This window comes from Halichondria panicea, chromosome 4, assembly GCF_963675165.1.
Source record: "Halichondria panicea chromosome 4, odHalPani1.1, whole genome shotgun sequence".
Classification (NCBI taxonomy): Eukaryota; Metazoa; Porifera; class Demospongiae; order Suberitida; family Halichondriidae; genus Halichondria; species Halichondria panicea.
The window spans coordinates 746466-762230 of NC_087380.1; the positions used below are offsets into that span (position 1 = coordinate 746466).

General features: G+C 43.6%; 3 protein-coding genes, 1 long non-coding RNA gene and 1 pseudogene across 15 annotated transcripts in view; 1 reads left to right on the forward strand and 4 right to left on the reverse strand.

Annotated features, from left to right (window-relative positions):
* LOC135334761 (sushi, von Willebrand factor type A, EGF and pentraxin domain-containing protein 1-like) overlaps positions 1 to 4993 on the reverse strand; it is a 38550-nt gene extending 33557 nt beyond the window's left edge. For 6 of the 11 annotated variants that reach the window (XR_010394364.1, XM_064530052.1, XM_064530048.1 and 3 more), the window contains exons 1-15: positions 3910 to 4092; positions 3431 to 3754; positions 3208 to 3378; positions 2682 to 2867; positions 2441 to 2623; positions 2218 to 2388; positions 1987 to 2163; positions 1708 to 1890; positions 1479 to 1661; positions 1247 to 1429; positions 1024 to 1194; positions 793 to 969; positions 514 to 696; positions 285 to 467; positions 53 to 235 (exon numbers count right to left, since the gene is read on the reverse strand). Coding sequence is in view for 10 of the 11 variants with exons in the window: in XM_064530052.1 (XP_064386122.1) it covers positions 53 to 235; positions 285 to 467; positions 514 to 696; positions 793 to 969; positions 1024 to 1194; positions 1247 to 1429; positions 1479 to 1661; positions 1708 to 1890; positions 1987 to 2163; positions 2218 to 2388; positions 2441 to 2623; positions 2682 to 2867; positions 3208 to 3378; positions 3431 to 3754; positions 3910 to 4018 (2767 nt within the window). In the remaining variant the exon portion in view is untranslated. Of the gene's footprint in view, positions 1 to 52; positions 236 to 284; positions 468 to 513; positions 697 to 792; positions 970 to 1023; positions 1195 to 1246; positions 1430 to 1478; positions 1662 to 1707; positions 1891 to 1986; positions 2164 to 2217; positions 2389 to 2440; positions 2624 to 2681; positions 2868 to 3207; positions 3379 to 3430; positions 3755 to 3909; positions 4093 to 4909 lie in introns of those variants that run through there. The other 5 variants (XM_064530046.1, XM_064530050.1, XM_064530053.1 and 2 more) reach the window with 5 other exon arrangements.
* LOC135334866 (uncharacterized) lies at positions 4154 to 5753 on the forward strand. 2 transcript variants are annotated; one of them, XR_010394381.1, is made up of 3 exons: positions 4154 to 4918; positions 5108 to 5236; positions 5488 to 5753. It is a non-coding gene; the product is annotated as an uncharacterized LOC135334866 (long non-coding RNA). The 2 variants fall into 2 exon arrangements; XR_010394382.1 differs by having other exon boundaries at positions 5108 to 5232.
* Positions 5754 to 7274: 1521 nt separating this feature from the next.
* LOC135334827 (sushi, von Willebrand factor type A, EGF and pentraxin domain-containing protein 1-like) lies at positions 7275 to 10234 on the reverse strand. Its single transcript, XM_064530172.1, has 10 exons — positions 10092 to 10234; positions 9616 to 9942; positions 9393 to 9563; positions 9149 to 9331; positions 8928 to 9098; positions 8703 to 8879; positions 8362 to 8531; positions 8007 to 8189; positions 7790 to 7960; positions 7275 to 7545 (listed from the first exon to the last, which is right to left on the reverse strand). Exons 1-7 carry the CDS (start codon positions 10198 to 10200, stop codon positions 8365 to 8367), a joined length of 1305 nt encoding a protein of 434 aa, XP_064386242.1. The 5' UTR covers positions 10201 to 10234; the 3' UTR covers positions 7275 to 7545; positions 7790 to 7960; positions 8007 to 8189; positions 8362 to 8364.
* Positions 10235 to 10240: 6 nt separating this feature from the next.
* LOC135334747 (E3 ubiquitin-protein ligase UHRF1-like) lies at positions 10241 to 14357 on the reverse strand (annotated as a pseudogene).
* LOC135334771 (CUB and sushi domain-containing protein 1-like) overlaps positions 14104 to 15765 on the reverse strand; it is a 36126-nt gene continuing 34464 nt past the window's right edge. The window contains exon 37 of the mRNA XM_064530079.1: positions 14104 to 14261. The gene's annotated coding sequence lies outside the window, so the exon portion shown is untranslated. The remainder of the gene's footprint in view (positions 14262 to 15765) is intronic.

Here is a 15765-nt window from a genome sequence, read left to right on the forward strand (position 1 = left end):
CTGTAAGGAACAACATTACACGTGTATACAATGTGCCTATTAAACTTCTAACCTGTACAAGTTGGACTACCACCATTACTCCACCCAGTGACAGTACAGGTCCTTGGTACACCTCCACTGAATTCATACCCAGAGACACAGCTGTAGGTAACCGTGGAACCCACAGCTCTGGGAATGGTGAGGTCGCTGTAGGTCACCACTCCATTGGGCGGTAGTTGGACGTTGGGGCAAATCACTGAATAGAAAGTTATATAACTCATAAAGTCGTCAGTTTGAGTACATACGTTCACAAGTGAGGGGTGTTCCACTCCATGATCTATCAGACTGACAGGTCCTAGTGCCTCCACCAGCTAACACGGTGTACCCAGTGACACAGCTCTGTGTAGCCATGGTTCCCTCTAGTACGGGAGATGAGGGTGGATCGTAGACGATGACTCCATTGGTGAGGGTGAGGAGAGGACAGATAGCTGTGGGGGAACACTTGATATCAGTTCAACAACACATCCCCCTCACCAGTACAGACAGGGTCATCTCCAGTGCTCCATCCACTAGCAGTACACGTCCTCACCATCAGTCCAGTCATCTGGTAGCCAGGGTTACAGGTGTAGGTAGCCGTGGAGCCCTCATCTCTGGGGATGGTGGTGTCACTGTAGGTCACTCCTCCATTGGTTGGTACGCCAAGGTTGGGGCAAATCACTAAATGGAAATAAGTTGATCGTTAAGTTGTCCGTTTTCACAATCAACAGCTATAACAAAACAACTTGTGACACCCAAACAATAAATCTTACTCACGATTACACACAGGTTCTGACCCACTCCAGTCTCCATTAGCCTGACAAATCCTGGTCTGACCTCCACTACGTGTGTAGCCAGTGTTACAGGTGTAGGTAGCAGTCATCATGAAGGTGGTTCCAGAGGATGTGTCCACTGCTCCATTGGAGGGGGCGTCCAGGGAACCACAGTCAACAGCTAAACAACAAAAATTAATTTGTATTTGATTATTGATGGTCATACTGTACTCACGATTACAGGAAGGTTCTAACCCAGTCCAGTCTCTATTAGCCTGACAAGTCCTGGTCATATCTCCAGTCAGAGTGTAGCCAGTGTTACAGGTGTAGGTAGCAGTGTTTGAGAGGGTGGTCCCTGTTGTAGTGACTCTTCCATTGATAGGATCATCCAATGATCCACAGCTAACTGTAAGGAACAACATTACACGTGTATACAATGTGCCTATTAAACTTCTAACCTGTACAAGTTGGACTACCACCATTACTCCACCCAGTGACAGTACAGGTCCTTGGCATACCTCCACTGAATTCATACCCAGAGACACAGCTGTAGGTAACCGTGGAACCCACAGCTCTGGGAATGGTGAGGTCGCTGTAGGTCACCACTCCATTGGCCGGTAGTTGGACGTTGGGGCAAATCACTGAATAGAAAGTTATATAACTCATAAAGTCGTCAGTTTGAGTACATACGTTCACAAGTGAGGGGTGATCCACTCCATGATCTATCAGACTGACAGGTCCTAGTGCCTCCACCAGCTAACACGGTGTACCCAGTGACACAGCTCTGTGTAGCCATGGCTCCCTCTAGTATGGGGGATGAGGGTGGATCGTAGACGATGAATCCATTGGTGAGGGTGAGGAGAGGACAGATAGCTGTGGGGGAACACTTGATATCAGTTCAACAACACATCCCCCTCACCAGTACAGACAGGGTCATATCCAGTGCTCCATCCACTAGCAGTACACGTCCTCACTATCAGTCCAGTCATATGGTAGCCAGGGTTACAGGAGTAGGTAGCCGTGGAGCCCTCATCTCTGGGGATGGTGGTGTCACTGTAGGTCACTCCTCCATTGGTTGGTACGCCAAGGTTGGGGCAAATCACTAAATGGAAATAAGTTGATCGTTAAGTTGTCCGTTTTCACAATCAACAGCTATAACAAAACAACTTGTGACACCCAAACAATAAATCTTACTCACGATTACACACAGGTTCTGACCCACTCCAGTCTCCATTAGCCTGACAAATCCTGGTCTGACCTCCACTACGTGTGTATCCAGTGTTACAGGTGTAGGTAGCAGTCATCATGAAGGTGGTTCCAGAGGATGTGTCCACTGCTCCATTGGAGGGGGCGTCCAGGGAACCACAGTCAACAGCTAAACAACAAAAATTAATTTGTATTTGATTATTGATGGTCATACTGTACTCACGATTACAGGAAGGTTCTAACCCAGTCCAGTCTCTATTAGCCTGACAAGTCCTGGTCATATCTCCAGTCAGAGTGTAGCCAGTGTTACAGGTGTAGGTAACAATGCTTGAGAGGGTGGTCCCTGTTGTAGTGACTCTTCCATTGATAGGATCATCCAAAGATCCACAGCTAACTGTAAGGAACAACATTACACGTGTATACAATGTGCCTATTAAACTTCTAACCTGTACAAGTTGGACTACCACCATCAGACCACCCACTGACAGTACAGGTCCTTGGTACACCTCCACTGAATTCATACCCAGAGACACAGCTGTAGGTAACCGTGGAACCCACAGCTCTGGGAATGGTGGGGTCGCTGTAGGTCACCACTCCATTGGGCGGTAGTTGGACGTTGGGGCAAATCACTGAATAGAAATAGCATTTAGTTATATAACTCATAAAGTCGTCAGTTTGAGTACATACGTTCACAAGTGATGGGTGTTCCACTCCATGATCTATCAGACTGACAGGTCCTAGTGCCTCCACCAGCTAACATGGTGTACCCAGTGACACAGCTCTGTGTAGCCATGGTTCCCTGAGGGTGTGGTGAGGTACTAGAGCCATAGCTAATCATTACATTGACCAGTGAAGGAAGGTCATCACAGAGAGCTGTGGGGGAACACTTGACATCAGTTCAACAACACATCACTGTAGAACAACATCTATCAACCATGCCATTGGTGGGGTCAGTGAGTGGGCCACAGTCAACAGCTACAGTGTATAATAATAAGCTTTAAAAACAGGTGGCCACGGTGTTCACTGGTCTAGTATTCATGGTCTCCGCATTATAGCCAATCATCCCATTGGTTGGAGCAGGCAAGTCAGAGCAGGTAGTGGTGCTGACTGCACACATTATAATGAAAGCAATTTTACACTCTTGGTCGGTACAGATGGCCAGGACAAAATTTAATGACAATGCTAGAAAAATATTGATAATAGTTACTCTTACGTTCACAAGTGGGTCTCACAGTGCTACTCCACATCATTGTATCATCATTACAGGTGATGGATGAGATGGTCGCCACAGCGTACCCAGGGTCACAGGTGTAGGTGGCCATGTTGGTGTCTGCATCGTATGAGATCATTCCATTAGACAGGGGACTCAGTGTGGGACAGGGAGCTGTGGGGGGTGGGGGTTAGTATTGGACATAGACAATATAGTCAGCACTCACTGAAGGTGACACATTTACTCTCATTGGTGGCAGTCCTCACACAGCAGTGTTCTCCATCAGGACTGAAGTGTGTGGGACCACGATACAGAACAACGCCAAAATTAGGAACATCTCTGATGAACACTTCGTCCTGAACTGCCAACGATCTACTTTCAAATTGCAATGCACTCCCATTGGGGAACAGCCACAATACACTACCAGTGTCTTCGGTGTAGCAAACCCAGGGGCGTGGTAGACTATTAGCTCCTGATCCAACATCAGAGAATGAGATGATCTCTCCAGTGTGGTCAGTGCCATCGGGCTCATTGGATGCTGCCAGTCCAGCTGTATGCCATAATACAATAATTGATGATCTGATACCAAACCTATAATACTTGTTTCATCTACTATCCAATAGCACAGGTTAGTATTAGCTTAGCCATAATTATAGCTGACTGCATGATAGTAGATCTATCTATGCATGATCTATATCAACTCACTCAAAGCCTGCTGTCCATACACAAGAGAAGCACTTCCCAGCAGACAGCAGAGAAACAACCTTGAGGGGAACATTCTCATTATTCTTGTAGCCAAGAGTTCATTATTCATCCTATATTAAACTCTTGCTATAAGCATAGATACACGAAAGAAAGGGATAGGCAACACCCAGCACTTCCGTTGGATGAGGCGAGTTGCTAAAAAGGGGCGTGTAATGAGCAAAAAGGGGTGTGTGCACTCAAAATGTCAGTAAAGATTTTAATTAATAGTTTATAGTATTATAGCAAACTGTGCTCTTGAGGAGACACCAGATACACTTAGACATAGGCTATTAATCTTTTAGAGCTACTATATGCAAAGTGATGAGAAAGTGAGCTCCAAAGGGGTGTCAGTACACTCTACAAACCATAACAGGTATGTTCCCAAGTCCTTCAAATGCCATCTCTTCGATCACACAATACAGATAAAGATACTTGTGTTCCACTTTCTAATACCTAAACTGTGTCTTAGAGCACTTCAAACTACATTACCATGTACAGTAAGAGCAGGAGAGGTACGCAAACTTTCTGGACTTCGGACAAGCGTTTCATGGTGCTGCTACTACTTCACTGCATTGAGAGCTGGAAAATATGCTTTGTTCCATGCAGTTATAAACACACTTTAATTCTGTGAAACGTACATGTTATAAAATTATTTCATATTGGAGATATAGGTACATAAACTGACAAATCGGTGTTTTTTCACACAAATCAAGCTGAATAAAAGAAAACTCGGCACTAACATAGCAACTGTAGCTATCAGTAGTGCTGGGTCTATGTGTGCATGATGCCTGATTGCTTTGAATTTCTCTTTTAGGCCCCCTACGAGAAAAATAAGCAGATATAGGGATCATTGTGTACTTTCTTGAGCGCAACTCGCCTCCAACCAGAGGGTGTGACGTCACACACTGCATTTACCTAGCATCACGTGGGGCGTTGCCTATCCCTTTCTTTCGTGTATCTATGCTATAAGGTTAGCTGATATTGCTCAAAATTAATTAGACTCTAATTGCATTCTTGCGAATCTGATTGGTTCATACTGAAAGCACACACTATACAAAGTCATGATAAGGAAGTGTGCACATTACATTGCAGTTCTATTTATAGCTGTTCAGTGGTCCCAGTTAGTGTGTGTAGTGTCATCTCCCTCCATTGTATCCAGGGAACAGGTCCAATAGTACTGCCTGTAGAGACTTGTTGACTGTCATGGCATAGTCCTTGCCCAGGTCATGACGACAGTTGGGGCAGCTGTACACGTCTTGAAGGAACGACTCAGACACGTCTAGTGTGGGTGTGTGTGTGTGTGTGTGGGGGGGGGTAAGTGAGGGACGCAGTGGAATAGTGTACGTACACTTGCATAAGATACTCAAAGCAAAACCATGCAGTTTACTGGATGCATGCACAATAATTATAGAAATTGATGCATTAAAAAAGGTCTATGAAACTAAAATTATTATGAAGTCACACATATACAATGTGTATGTAAATGACACAGTACATTAGTGATCTCTCTATAGTCAGTGGTTTCTCTCCACCTTACAGATGTTGTGGCTGCAGGTGGTAGTGACGGGCTGGTAGAACACCTCCTGACACATGATGCAGTTGAATGTCTCCTGGATACGACTCAGCAGACCAGCCTTAGGGAGGAAACAAAGAAACCAAAACATTGTGTACATGCAGTATACAGTACTCTACAGTACATGCAGTGCAGTACAATACCTTTACCATCCAGTATTAAAATAAATAGTACAACCAATTTATTTATTGCATTGTGAAGTGCACAAACTCATTCAAAAATATGCTTTAATGTCAAATGGTCTGTGTTCACTGGTATAGTGGTTGACATGGGAACAGCAGGACAGGTGTTCGTACAGTGACTCTGCATGTATGGGGAATGGGAATGGTATGTCTATAAAATGCTCTCACCTGTTTCTGGTGTGAGGAATGCGTGCCTAGCATAAACTTGAGACAGACAAGAGCACTGTTGGGTTTGAAGTGGCCATTGAATAGCATAGCCACACAATAGCCACATTGACAATCAAGGACACCAGCAAGGAAACCTTAAAAAGATACCTTTCATATGACATGTTTTGTTAGCGCCATAGTTTATTTTCCAACCATGCAAATTCTTATATGAACATTCATCAAAGCTATATAACAGGAAATGAATGATCTTAGATCTACAATACATTAATTTTAACAACTTACTAAATTACATGAAACAGTGACACATACATTGACAAACTAGACTGTCTTTTTTATAGTGTCTACTTGTTCTCTGTGTTGCAGTCAGTGGATGCATAAGCTGCACAGGCTGAGAGTTGGTAGTCTGCAGGAGGAGGGGGGCGTGGCTGGTCCACCACCTCATAGGTAGCCTCCTCTTGTAGTTTGCTCAACCCCTCGTAATCATGGGAGGGGAGATGACTCATCACCACTGGGGGTAGTCTGCACGAAATAGAATAATATATGGAATACATTAACTCACATGTACATAATTATAATTATTCTAGTATAAGGGCAGAAGGTCTCTATATACAACCACACTGCCATCTGGTATGTACAGCTACTTCATTCACACACTAACACTCACTGTGTTGGTTGACTGCCTGTCTTCTCATCACTCATGTCCTTGGATCCATACCTCCGTTGCCTTAGTAACAACAGCACCACTATTACAATCAGTACTAGCACAGCAATGGCCAAGACTCCAGCAACCACCCAACCAGCCACTGCACCAACATTGACCACTACACTCTCTGTGGGTGAGGTAGTAGCAGTTGTCCGATTAATGATGTCCTCAGGGTACTCTGGACTATTTCTGTCAGTGATCACCACAGGGAAAGTGTTAGTCACACTGAAGCCTGCTCTCTGCACCACAATGATTGGATCATTCTCAATCCACTGTTCCATTAGCCTAGCCAGTTGTATGGTGGATACACTTTCTGTTCCAATCAGCACAGCTCTGTAGGTCACATGACTAGGGGAGTCATCGAAACAAACCATGAAGGAATTCAAAATGAGGGAAGAGTTGAATCCACAGGCACACTGGCTTTCAATACCTTGTGTCAGACTATTGGTGATGTCATCTGTTTTCATATCAGCGTCTTGTTCAGTGTACACTCTGCAGTTTGTTAGTCCCTCCAGACCAAGTTGAATGTGCAGGCCTGTGGAATGTGGAATAGTTGATAAGCAAAAAGAAGCCTAATGCCAATAGAGCTATCATTGGGAGATTCATAGTATACATAAGAATTACAACAACTAGTCTGTTTGCATTGTTCGTGTGAAATTGAATCAATAGCTATAAAAAAACAAAAACATAACACTTACTCCTGAACTCAATGGTGTAGTGAGCAGCTACAGTGTGTTCCCCCTCAAGCTGACTGGAGGTGAGGATGACCTGACAGCTGTACTGACCAGCGTCTGACAAGTAGAGAGTGTCAAAGTTGAGGGTTGCTGTGCTGGTTATGAGTGACCCTCCCTCCCTCGTCCACTGTTAGGAGAGGGTGGGTTGTAGAGAGGCCCCTCCACTCAGGGAACAAGTGAGGGAGAAGCTCTGACCAGCCATTGGAACACCACTGGGGCTGATCACCACTTGTATGGCTGGATGGAAGAGAGTGGGTGCAAACAAAACAATAATGTAAAGAAACTCTGTTCACTTTCACTATAGCAGAATAAACAAAACTGCTACAGCAACAGGTGGTCACAGCAAATAACTGAGACAGAGGATATAGACAACAACAAAATATAGCGGCTGGGGTAAAAAATTCGTTCAACCTCGAAAACAGAGATTCAAGGAAGTAAACATTTCATTGTCTGCACTGATCTTTAAAGACTGTTAACTCACGAGAGCACATTGGAGGTGTGCCCCAGAGTCCACTAGCCATGCAAGTCAGAGTTGAATTCCCAGATAACACAAAGTTGTCTTGACAAGAATAAGTGACAGTCTGTCCAAATGTTGTCGGAGGGAATGTTCTGGTGCTACTGGCAACCATAGGAGGGACACCACAGTCCACAACTGGTGAGAGTAGATTAGCGTAGATTATCATAATTATTGAACTCACTTGGACAAGTAATGCTCATTCCACTCCACTCTCCACTGGTCCCACAATCTCTATCAGGTCCACTGGACACTCTGTATCCTTCATCACAGCTGTATGTAGCCACGGCTCCGTCTAGTCTGGGGGTGGTGTCTGGACTGTAGCTGATCACTCCATTGTCTGGTACAGTAAGGATATCACAGATGGCTGTAAAGAAGTATAAGGTGTCAGTGTACACAAGTGGTGCTCCATTGGTTGGTACAGGGAGGTTGGGACAAATCACTGCATGCAATAATGAGTGATACGATCAGTATAATGACTGTTACTACATATGAGGAACAGTATTCTCCACAGTAGCATTTTTTTGCCATTCACCAACCAATTAGCGCACTCCACCCAGTGGTAGTACAAGTCCTTGATATAGTGTCCCACTGAAGTCATACCCAGTCACACAGCTGTAGGTGGCAGTGGAGTCCACAGCTCTGGGGATGGTGGTGTCACTGTACGTCACTCCTCCATAGGTTGGTTCTCCAAGGTTGGGGCAAATCACTAAATGGAAATAAGTTGATCGTTTTCACAATCAACAGCTATAACAATAACTTGTGACACCCAAACAATAAATCTTACTCACGATTACAAATCAGCAGAAAAAATTCACAATTTGTAACTGTGTTCGTTATAAGGTACCATCTATACACTTGACTACTACACGAGGCATACCAGTACAGGTTGGTGCAGAGAGGCTCCACATTGCATTAGCCTGACAAGTCCTGGTCACAGTTCCAACCCGAGTGTATCCAGAGATACAGGTGTAGGTAGCAGTCATCATGAAGGTGGTTCCAGAGGATGTGTCCACTGCTCCATTGGAGGGGGCAGAGAGGGAGCCACAGTTGACAACTAAACGACAAAAATAAATTTATATTTGATATTGATGGTCATACTCACGATTACAGGAAGGTTCTGACCCACTCCAGTATCCATTAGCTTGACAAGTCCTGGTCTGACCTCCACTACGTGTGTAGCCAGTGTCACAGGTGTAGGTAGCAGTGCCTTGGTAGGTGGTCCCTGTTGTAGTGACTCTTCCATTGATAGGATCATCCAATGATCCACAGCTAACTGTAAGGAACAACATTACATGTGTACAATGTGCCTATTAAACTTCTAACCTGTACAAGTTGGACTACCACCATTAGTCCACCCACTGGCAGTACAGGTCCTTGGTACACCTCCACTGAATTCATACCCAGAGACACAGCTGTAGGTAACCGTGGAACCAATAGCTCTGGGAATGGTGGGGTCGCTGTAGGTCACCACTCCATTGGGCGGTAGTTGGACGTTGGGGCAAATCACTGAATAGAAATAGCATTTAGTTATATAACTCATAAAGTCGTTGATAATAGTTACTCTTACGTTCACAAGTGGGTCTCACAGTGCTACTCCACATCATTGTGACATCATTACAGGTGATGGATGAGATGGTCGCCACAGCGTACCCAGGGTCACAGGTGTAGGTGGCCATGTTGGTGGTTGCATCGTATGAGATCATTCCATTAGACAGAGGACTCAGTGTGGGGCAGGGAGCTGTGGGGGGTGGGGGTTAGTATTGGACATAGACAATATAGTCAGCACTCACTGAAGGTGAGACATATCCTCAGTGCTGTGTTATTCCTCACACAGCAGTGTTCTCCATCAGGACTGAAGTGTGTGGGACCACGATACAGAGCAACGCCAAAATTAGGAACATCTCTGATGAACAGTTCGTCCTGAACTGCCTCCTGTCCACTTTCAAATTGCAATGCACTCCCATTGGGGAACAGCCACAATACACTACCAGTGTCTTCAGTGGTGTAGCAAAACCAGGGGCGCGGTAGACCACTAGCTCCTGATCCAACATCGTAGAATGAGATGATCTCTCCAGTGTGGTCAGCAGGAGAGGCCTCATTGGATGCTGCCAGTCGAACTGTATGCCATAATACAATAATTGATGATCTGATACCAAACCTATAATACTTGTTTCATCTACTATCCAATAGCACAGGTTAGTATTAGCTTAGCCATAATTATAGCTGACTGTATGATAGTATCTATGCATGATCTATATCAACTCACTCAGAGGCTGCTGTCCATACACAAGAGAAGCACTTCCCAGCAGACAGCAGAGAAATAACCTTGAGGGGAACATTCTCATTATTCTTGTAGCCAAGAGTTCATTATTCATCCTATATTAAACTCTTGCTAGGTTAGCTGATATATATTGCTCAAAATTAATTAATTGCATTCTTGAGAATCTGATTGGATTCATACTGAAAGCACACACTATACAAAGTCATGATAAGGAAGTGTGCACATTAAATTGCAGTTCTATAGAATAACACTGTTCAGTGGTCCCAGTTAGTGTGTGTAGTGTCATCTCCCTCCATTGTATCCAGGGAACAGGTCCAATAGTACTGCCTGTAGGGACTTGTTGACTGTCATGGCATAGTCCTTGCCCAGGTCATGACGACAGTTGGGGCAGCTGTACACATCCACCTTGAAGGAACGACTCAGACACGTCTAGTGTGTGGGTGTGTGTGTGGGTGTGTGTGTGTGTGTGTGTGGGTGTGTGTGTGTGTGTGTGTGTGGGGGGGGACAAGTGAGGGACGCAGTGGGGGTAGTGTACACTTGCATAAGATACTCATTGAAAACAAAACCATGATGCAAAATAGCGTTTATAAACGGTAGATCTATGTAAAATAAAGATATAGATCTATAAAATCAGAGGAGGTACGACACGCGTGCCTCGATTAGGCTAATTGCCTCATCAATAACCTTGCGCGTGGGCGTAACCACGCCTCGATTATCCGCCCACGCTCAAGGTTATTGCAGAGGCAATTAGCCTAATCGAGGCACGCGTGTCGTACCTCCTCTGATATAAAATCTTATCAATCTTGAGCTGCCGCTCATTAGCTATGTTATGAAGCCACACTACAAAGCCACAGTGCATTAGTGATCTCTATAGTCAGTGGTTTCTCCCAACCTTACAGATTTTGTGGCTGCAGGTGGTAGTGACGGGCTGGTAGACCACCTCCTGACACACGATGCAGTTGAATGTCTCCTGAATACGACTCAGCAGACCAGCCTGAGGGAGGGAAACAACGTAAATGAATATACAGTACAGCACAATGCAATAGAGCAGTACTCTAAACCCAATGATAACAAACAAAGCTGCTTTGTGTTTTCTCAAGACTTTCTTGAGAAAACACAAGGCAGCTTTGTTAATACATACAATAACACAGTCATAGTACCAGGTGTGTACTGCATGCCAGTACATGTCCCTATAAGCTAGGGATTTACTATACAGTGCTCCCAGGCAGCTAGTGACTCACTGAGCCCTCATCTTTGGCCGAGGCTAGTAGCTCCTCCCACACTTTGCTGTTGACCGTGTCAGCCTTGATGAGTGACCTCTGACCTTTGCATGCTCAGCTCGTACCGAGGTTGCTTACTCTTCTTGGCAGGGGAACCAGGAGCCTTGGAGTCTGCACGATATTAAAAGCAATAAATCAATAATAGCTAAAGCAACAATCACAGACTAAAGTACATCAGATACACATACCAGGAGCCTTTCTCTTCCGTCCCCTCTTCCCCTTGTTGTCTGCCTCCTCCTCTGACCCCGCCCCATCATCAGCCTCCGCTTCTTTGTTCTGTTTCTTGGCAGCCTGAGCCTCGAGGTAGTCATCAGGATACTCCATGGTGAGGCCTAGCTTCTTAATGGCCTTCTTGCCCTCACGAGTCCAAGGAGCATGAGACTGTCAGAGAGAGGAGGAGAGAGGGAGAAGGGTAACTGGAGACAATGGTATTATGTTATAGTTATAACACAGGCACGAGGGATGTATGGAATATATTGCACTCAGCCCTCGGGGCTGGCGCCCTCGTGCTTCAGTGCAATATATTCCATACATCCCTTGTGCCCGTGTTATAACTATAACATAATTATAGCATAAAATAGAGGCTCTTGATTGCAGTACATATCATGCCTTTAGTACAACTGCCAACACTTGTACAGTAATTATCTACGGGCATACCTCACGCACATACACCAACACAGGGTATAAATCAAGGGTATAATGTTTGCTGATTAAGTATGTACTGCGAACATTCATACTCAATATTGCATGCATGGCATATTCTGCAAAAAGTCTGCTATTCGGTGAAACGTTTCTAACGGTCTTTCCTTGAAGTGTACCTACCTCGTCATCTCTCCTGAATAGGTACTTCCAGACAATGAATCCATTCTTGTTCTTCTCTGGCCAGTACTTGACCACCTTGTAGATCCCATCGTACCTGTTCCCCTCCTCGGGGGCGTACTCTGAGCTCTTCCGTCCCTTGTAGTTCCGTACCACTCTCACTGGTTTGCTGTTTGTCCACTTCCGAGCACTACCCCCCCCTGTCTTGTCATTGAGGGGGCAATCACATGTACGAGCAAGCGCCCTGTAAGGGGGGTATGGGGTGGTTGAAACAGTGCTCTGGAAAATATTGAAAATTGTCAACAATTGATCTATGAGCATGCCATCTGAAAGGGCTCAATCTAAGCTTTCAAAAAATAGTAAAATAACTGAAATTGAATTTTAGTTACGGCCATTGATTCGATCCAATGATGAGTGTACCTGTTCATGGCTGTGAGCTTCTGGTCCATTGACTGTTTGGCCATTCTCTTGTTGCCCGAGAGGTCACGACCTCCACTCCCAGAGTACGTGAAATCCTCACCATTATCCTGGTCATCATCGTATCCACCTGACAACACGATGGAGTAGGCGCTGTCATCCTCGCGACCATGGATACCAGCAACGTGTGGACGGTGGACACCACTCTATCTCACTCACCTACACAGGAAGAGAGAGAGCTAGAGCATTGTACCGTTATAGAGAGTTATTTTCGTATGGTCTAAATTTTCGTATTTTTTTTGTATTATAGAAATGTGTAATAGGTTTTACATCACCATTCTGAGCTGTACGAATATTTAGAATATGAAATTAGTGGTTGATACAACAATTATAATTATTATGGAATATTAAAAGCATAGTTACCTGAACTTCCACATGGATCTAATTGGAATACTCCTGCATGGGATGGGTCCGAAATGGTTGGAGGGTACAATATATGGTACATATCTTGGTGTGACCTACATAATCTATACCGGGGGGGGGGGGGGGGGGTAAGACAATCAGAGCTAATTTCTTTATACAGGCTGTTTGGTTCTGAATTATTACTGATGGACACCACTATACATACAGGTAATGCATCAGATGTACTTCACACTTATTTGCTAAATTCTAAGGCCACCACCCACTAGCTAATAAAATGGGGCATGTTATTGAAGATTATTGGTTCGTATATTTGGCAATTTTCAGTTAGGCGACCATGCAGCACTTAAATCATCCAAACATTTTCATCACACTGAAATGATATACAATTATTAATTAAAGGAGAATAAAAAATGTGAAATGTGGAAAAAACTAAAATCCTACGTCTAACTTCAAACAAACAACATATATGTTCACATTAGAACCTCTCCCTTGTTCCCCCCTCCCAAATGTAAGTGGAACAGATGTTGCCGCCAAGTTCCAGTTTTGGTTTACAGAAAGTTTGCATAAGTATCAAAGGAGTCCAAGTAGACCAACAAGGCCTCGAAAACATCCTTGTAGTTGTCCTGTGAGGGGGAGTGGCACATTAATACCCACACCCACACACACACACACTGTGGTGTGCTATGTAATGAATGTTTACTAATTATGGGAAACAGAAGCTAGCTGAGAGGATGGTTTGTAATCAAGTGGTACAGGCTCTATAATAGCTGTAAGCAGCAGATGAACTCACGACTGAGGGTACTGCCCCTGGCTTGTGGACCCTGAGAGCCTTGACCACCTGGAACACATCCACCACTCCCTCTGTCTTGCAACGGTCAATGGTAGTAGCTACACAGAGAAAAAAGATGTGCTAATTTAGCACGGAAAACCGTGCTAAACGAATGTCTCCAGTTTTAGCACGTTTGCACATGTGCTAAACAACCTGATGTGCTAAACTGGCACATGTGCTGAAACAGCTGTGCTGAAACAGCTGTGCTGATTGTATTGTGCTAAATCAATTTCAAACATTAAACAACAATAAAAACAACAATACATCAATACAGTATTGATGAGGATATACAAAAAAAGGTTTTTTAAACATAGTTAGTTAACCATAGCAAGTCTGCACTCAGTTCACTGCAATTGTAAGATACTGCCTTTGACTTCTCAGCATCACCTGCATGCGTGAAGTAGAAAAATATGTCACATAAAGCCATAACCAAGTATAAGAATAATTAAAGTGCGTATAGATTAGGTACATACCATCAGTCATAGCATGCATGAACAAAGTATGCTAATGAAACTTATAATTATTATAGGGCGAAATAAGAAAAGCCTTTGCTGTGATCCATGACAAATGCCGAGTGCATGAAAAGTACATGAACCAAAAGCAAAGAATTGTAGCTACAGAAAAAGTCCTATAACACAAATAAGACCAAGAGGAAGGGTACGCTACTCGAATAGACTGTACACAGGAGGCAAACTCACTATTGCATGTAACCACAGCCACTTGAGATACAACAATAACAATAACAATGCTGATAAGGAAAAGCAATGAATAAAATTAGTAGTAACCTCACTAACGTATTCATCCATCATCGCTAAGATTTTACAGTTTATACAACAGCATGTGATTGTGACGTAGGTTAGACAGAATGCTTACTACGGTTAGTGGAGTTGCGTACTCTTCCTAATGAACTCTTAGTAAGACATTATAGTCGTTTTTACGCACAATTAAGTTTGCGAGACTATGATAATGCAAATGAGTTCTTGTTGTGCTATTATAGAGCAGCATCAATATTCGGGCCCATCAATTCATCTCGTACAGAAAGCAGATTGAGAAGTTGTCTTCCACTGACAATACTCGTTGTAAGGGCTAAACAACAAATATAATCCACTACAAGCCTTCTCTTAATTGTCAGAAAAGAGCTGCATATAAAGCTTAATCCGAAACGATATAAAAGTTTAATTAAACTGCGTTGTCCTATAAATTATTATATCAATAGAACTGTTAGCTTAAGAGGAACAGCTACAGCTGCAAGGCCGGGCAGACAATATGCTACAGGTGGCAGTATAGATTTGCATTAATTAGGAGGGTGTGTGGCAATCAAAAATCGTTTTGCGCACAAGGAAATTTGGGATTTCCGTAGCAGCAATTTTTATCAATTATGAACTTACAAAGTGGTAAACGTTTACATAGTACGTGCATAATATACACTGATACAGCGCAAATTAAACGCTAAAAAGGACGCTCAAGATAAGAGCTTTTTTCTGTTGTTAAAATTACTTTGGTCACCCCCATGCAGCTATAGTTATCATGAAATTTTGCAGCTTGCTAGCTTTGTATTATAGCTACATGTAAGATAGCTATAGCAATTATGCTAAGATCAAAATAGTGCGGTGAATGGTGCGTTATATTTCTTTGTTAGATCTATGTAGAACTATAGGCTTATAGCAAAGCAAAATTTAGCTAGATATTATGTTACTAGAGGATTGTCGCTTTGTATTCAAAAACACAGCACACCGCATTTGTAAAGTGCAATGGTATATAGCAACGGTACAGTAAAATACGCTTTTAATACAGTACTTATCAAAATGGAAACACTTTAAACGTACTACGCAAACGGAATGGGATATTGACCGCTGTATACGTATATAGACAGATAACTAAGTCAGATAAG

Excerpts from the sequence above, each read along its gene's own strand:
- LOC135334827 (XM_064530172.1), bottom strand. The coding sequence starts at position 10,200 with ATGAATAATGAACTCTTGGCTACAAGAATAATGAGAATGTTCCCCTCA. Across the intron at positions 9,943-10,091 it reads GTATGGACAGCAGCCTCTGA|TTCGACTGGCAGCATCCAAT; the intron begins GTGAGTTGATAT and ends TATGGCATACAG. Across the intron at positions 8,532-8,702 it reads CTCTGCACCAACCTGTACTG|TGATTTGCCCCAACCTTGGA; the intron begins GTATGCCTCGTG and ends ATTTCCATTTAG.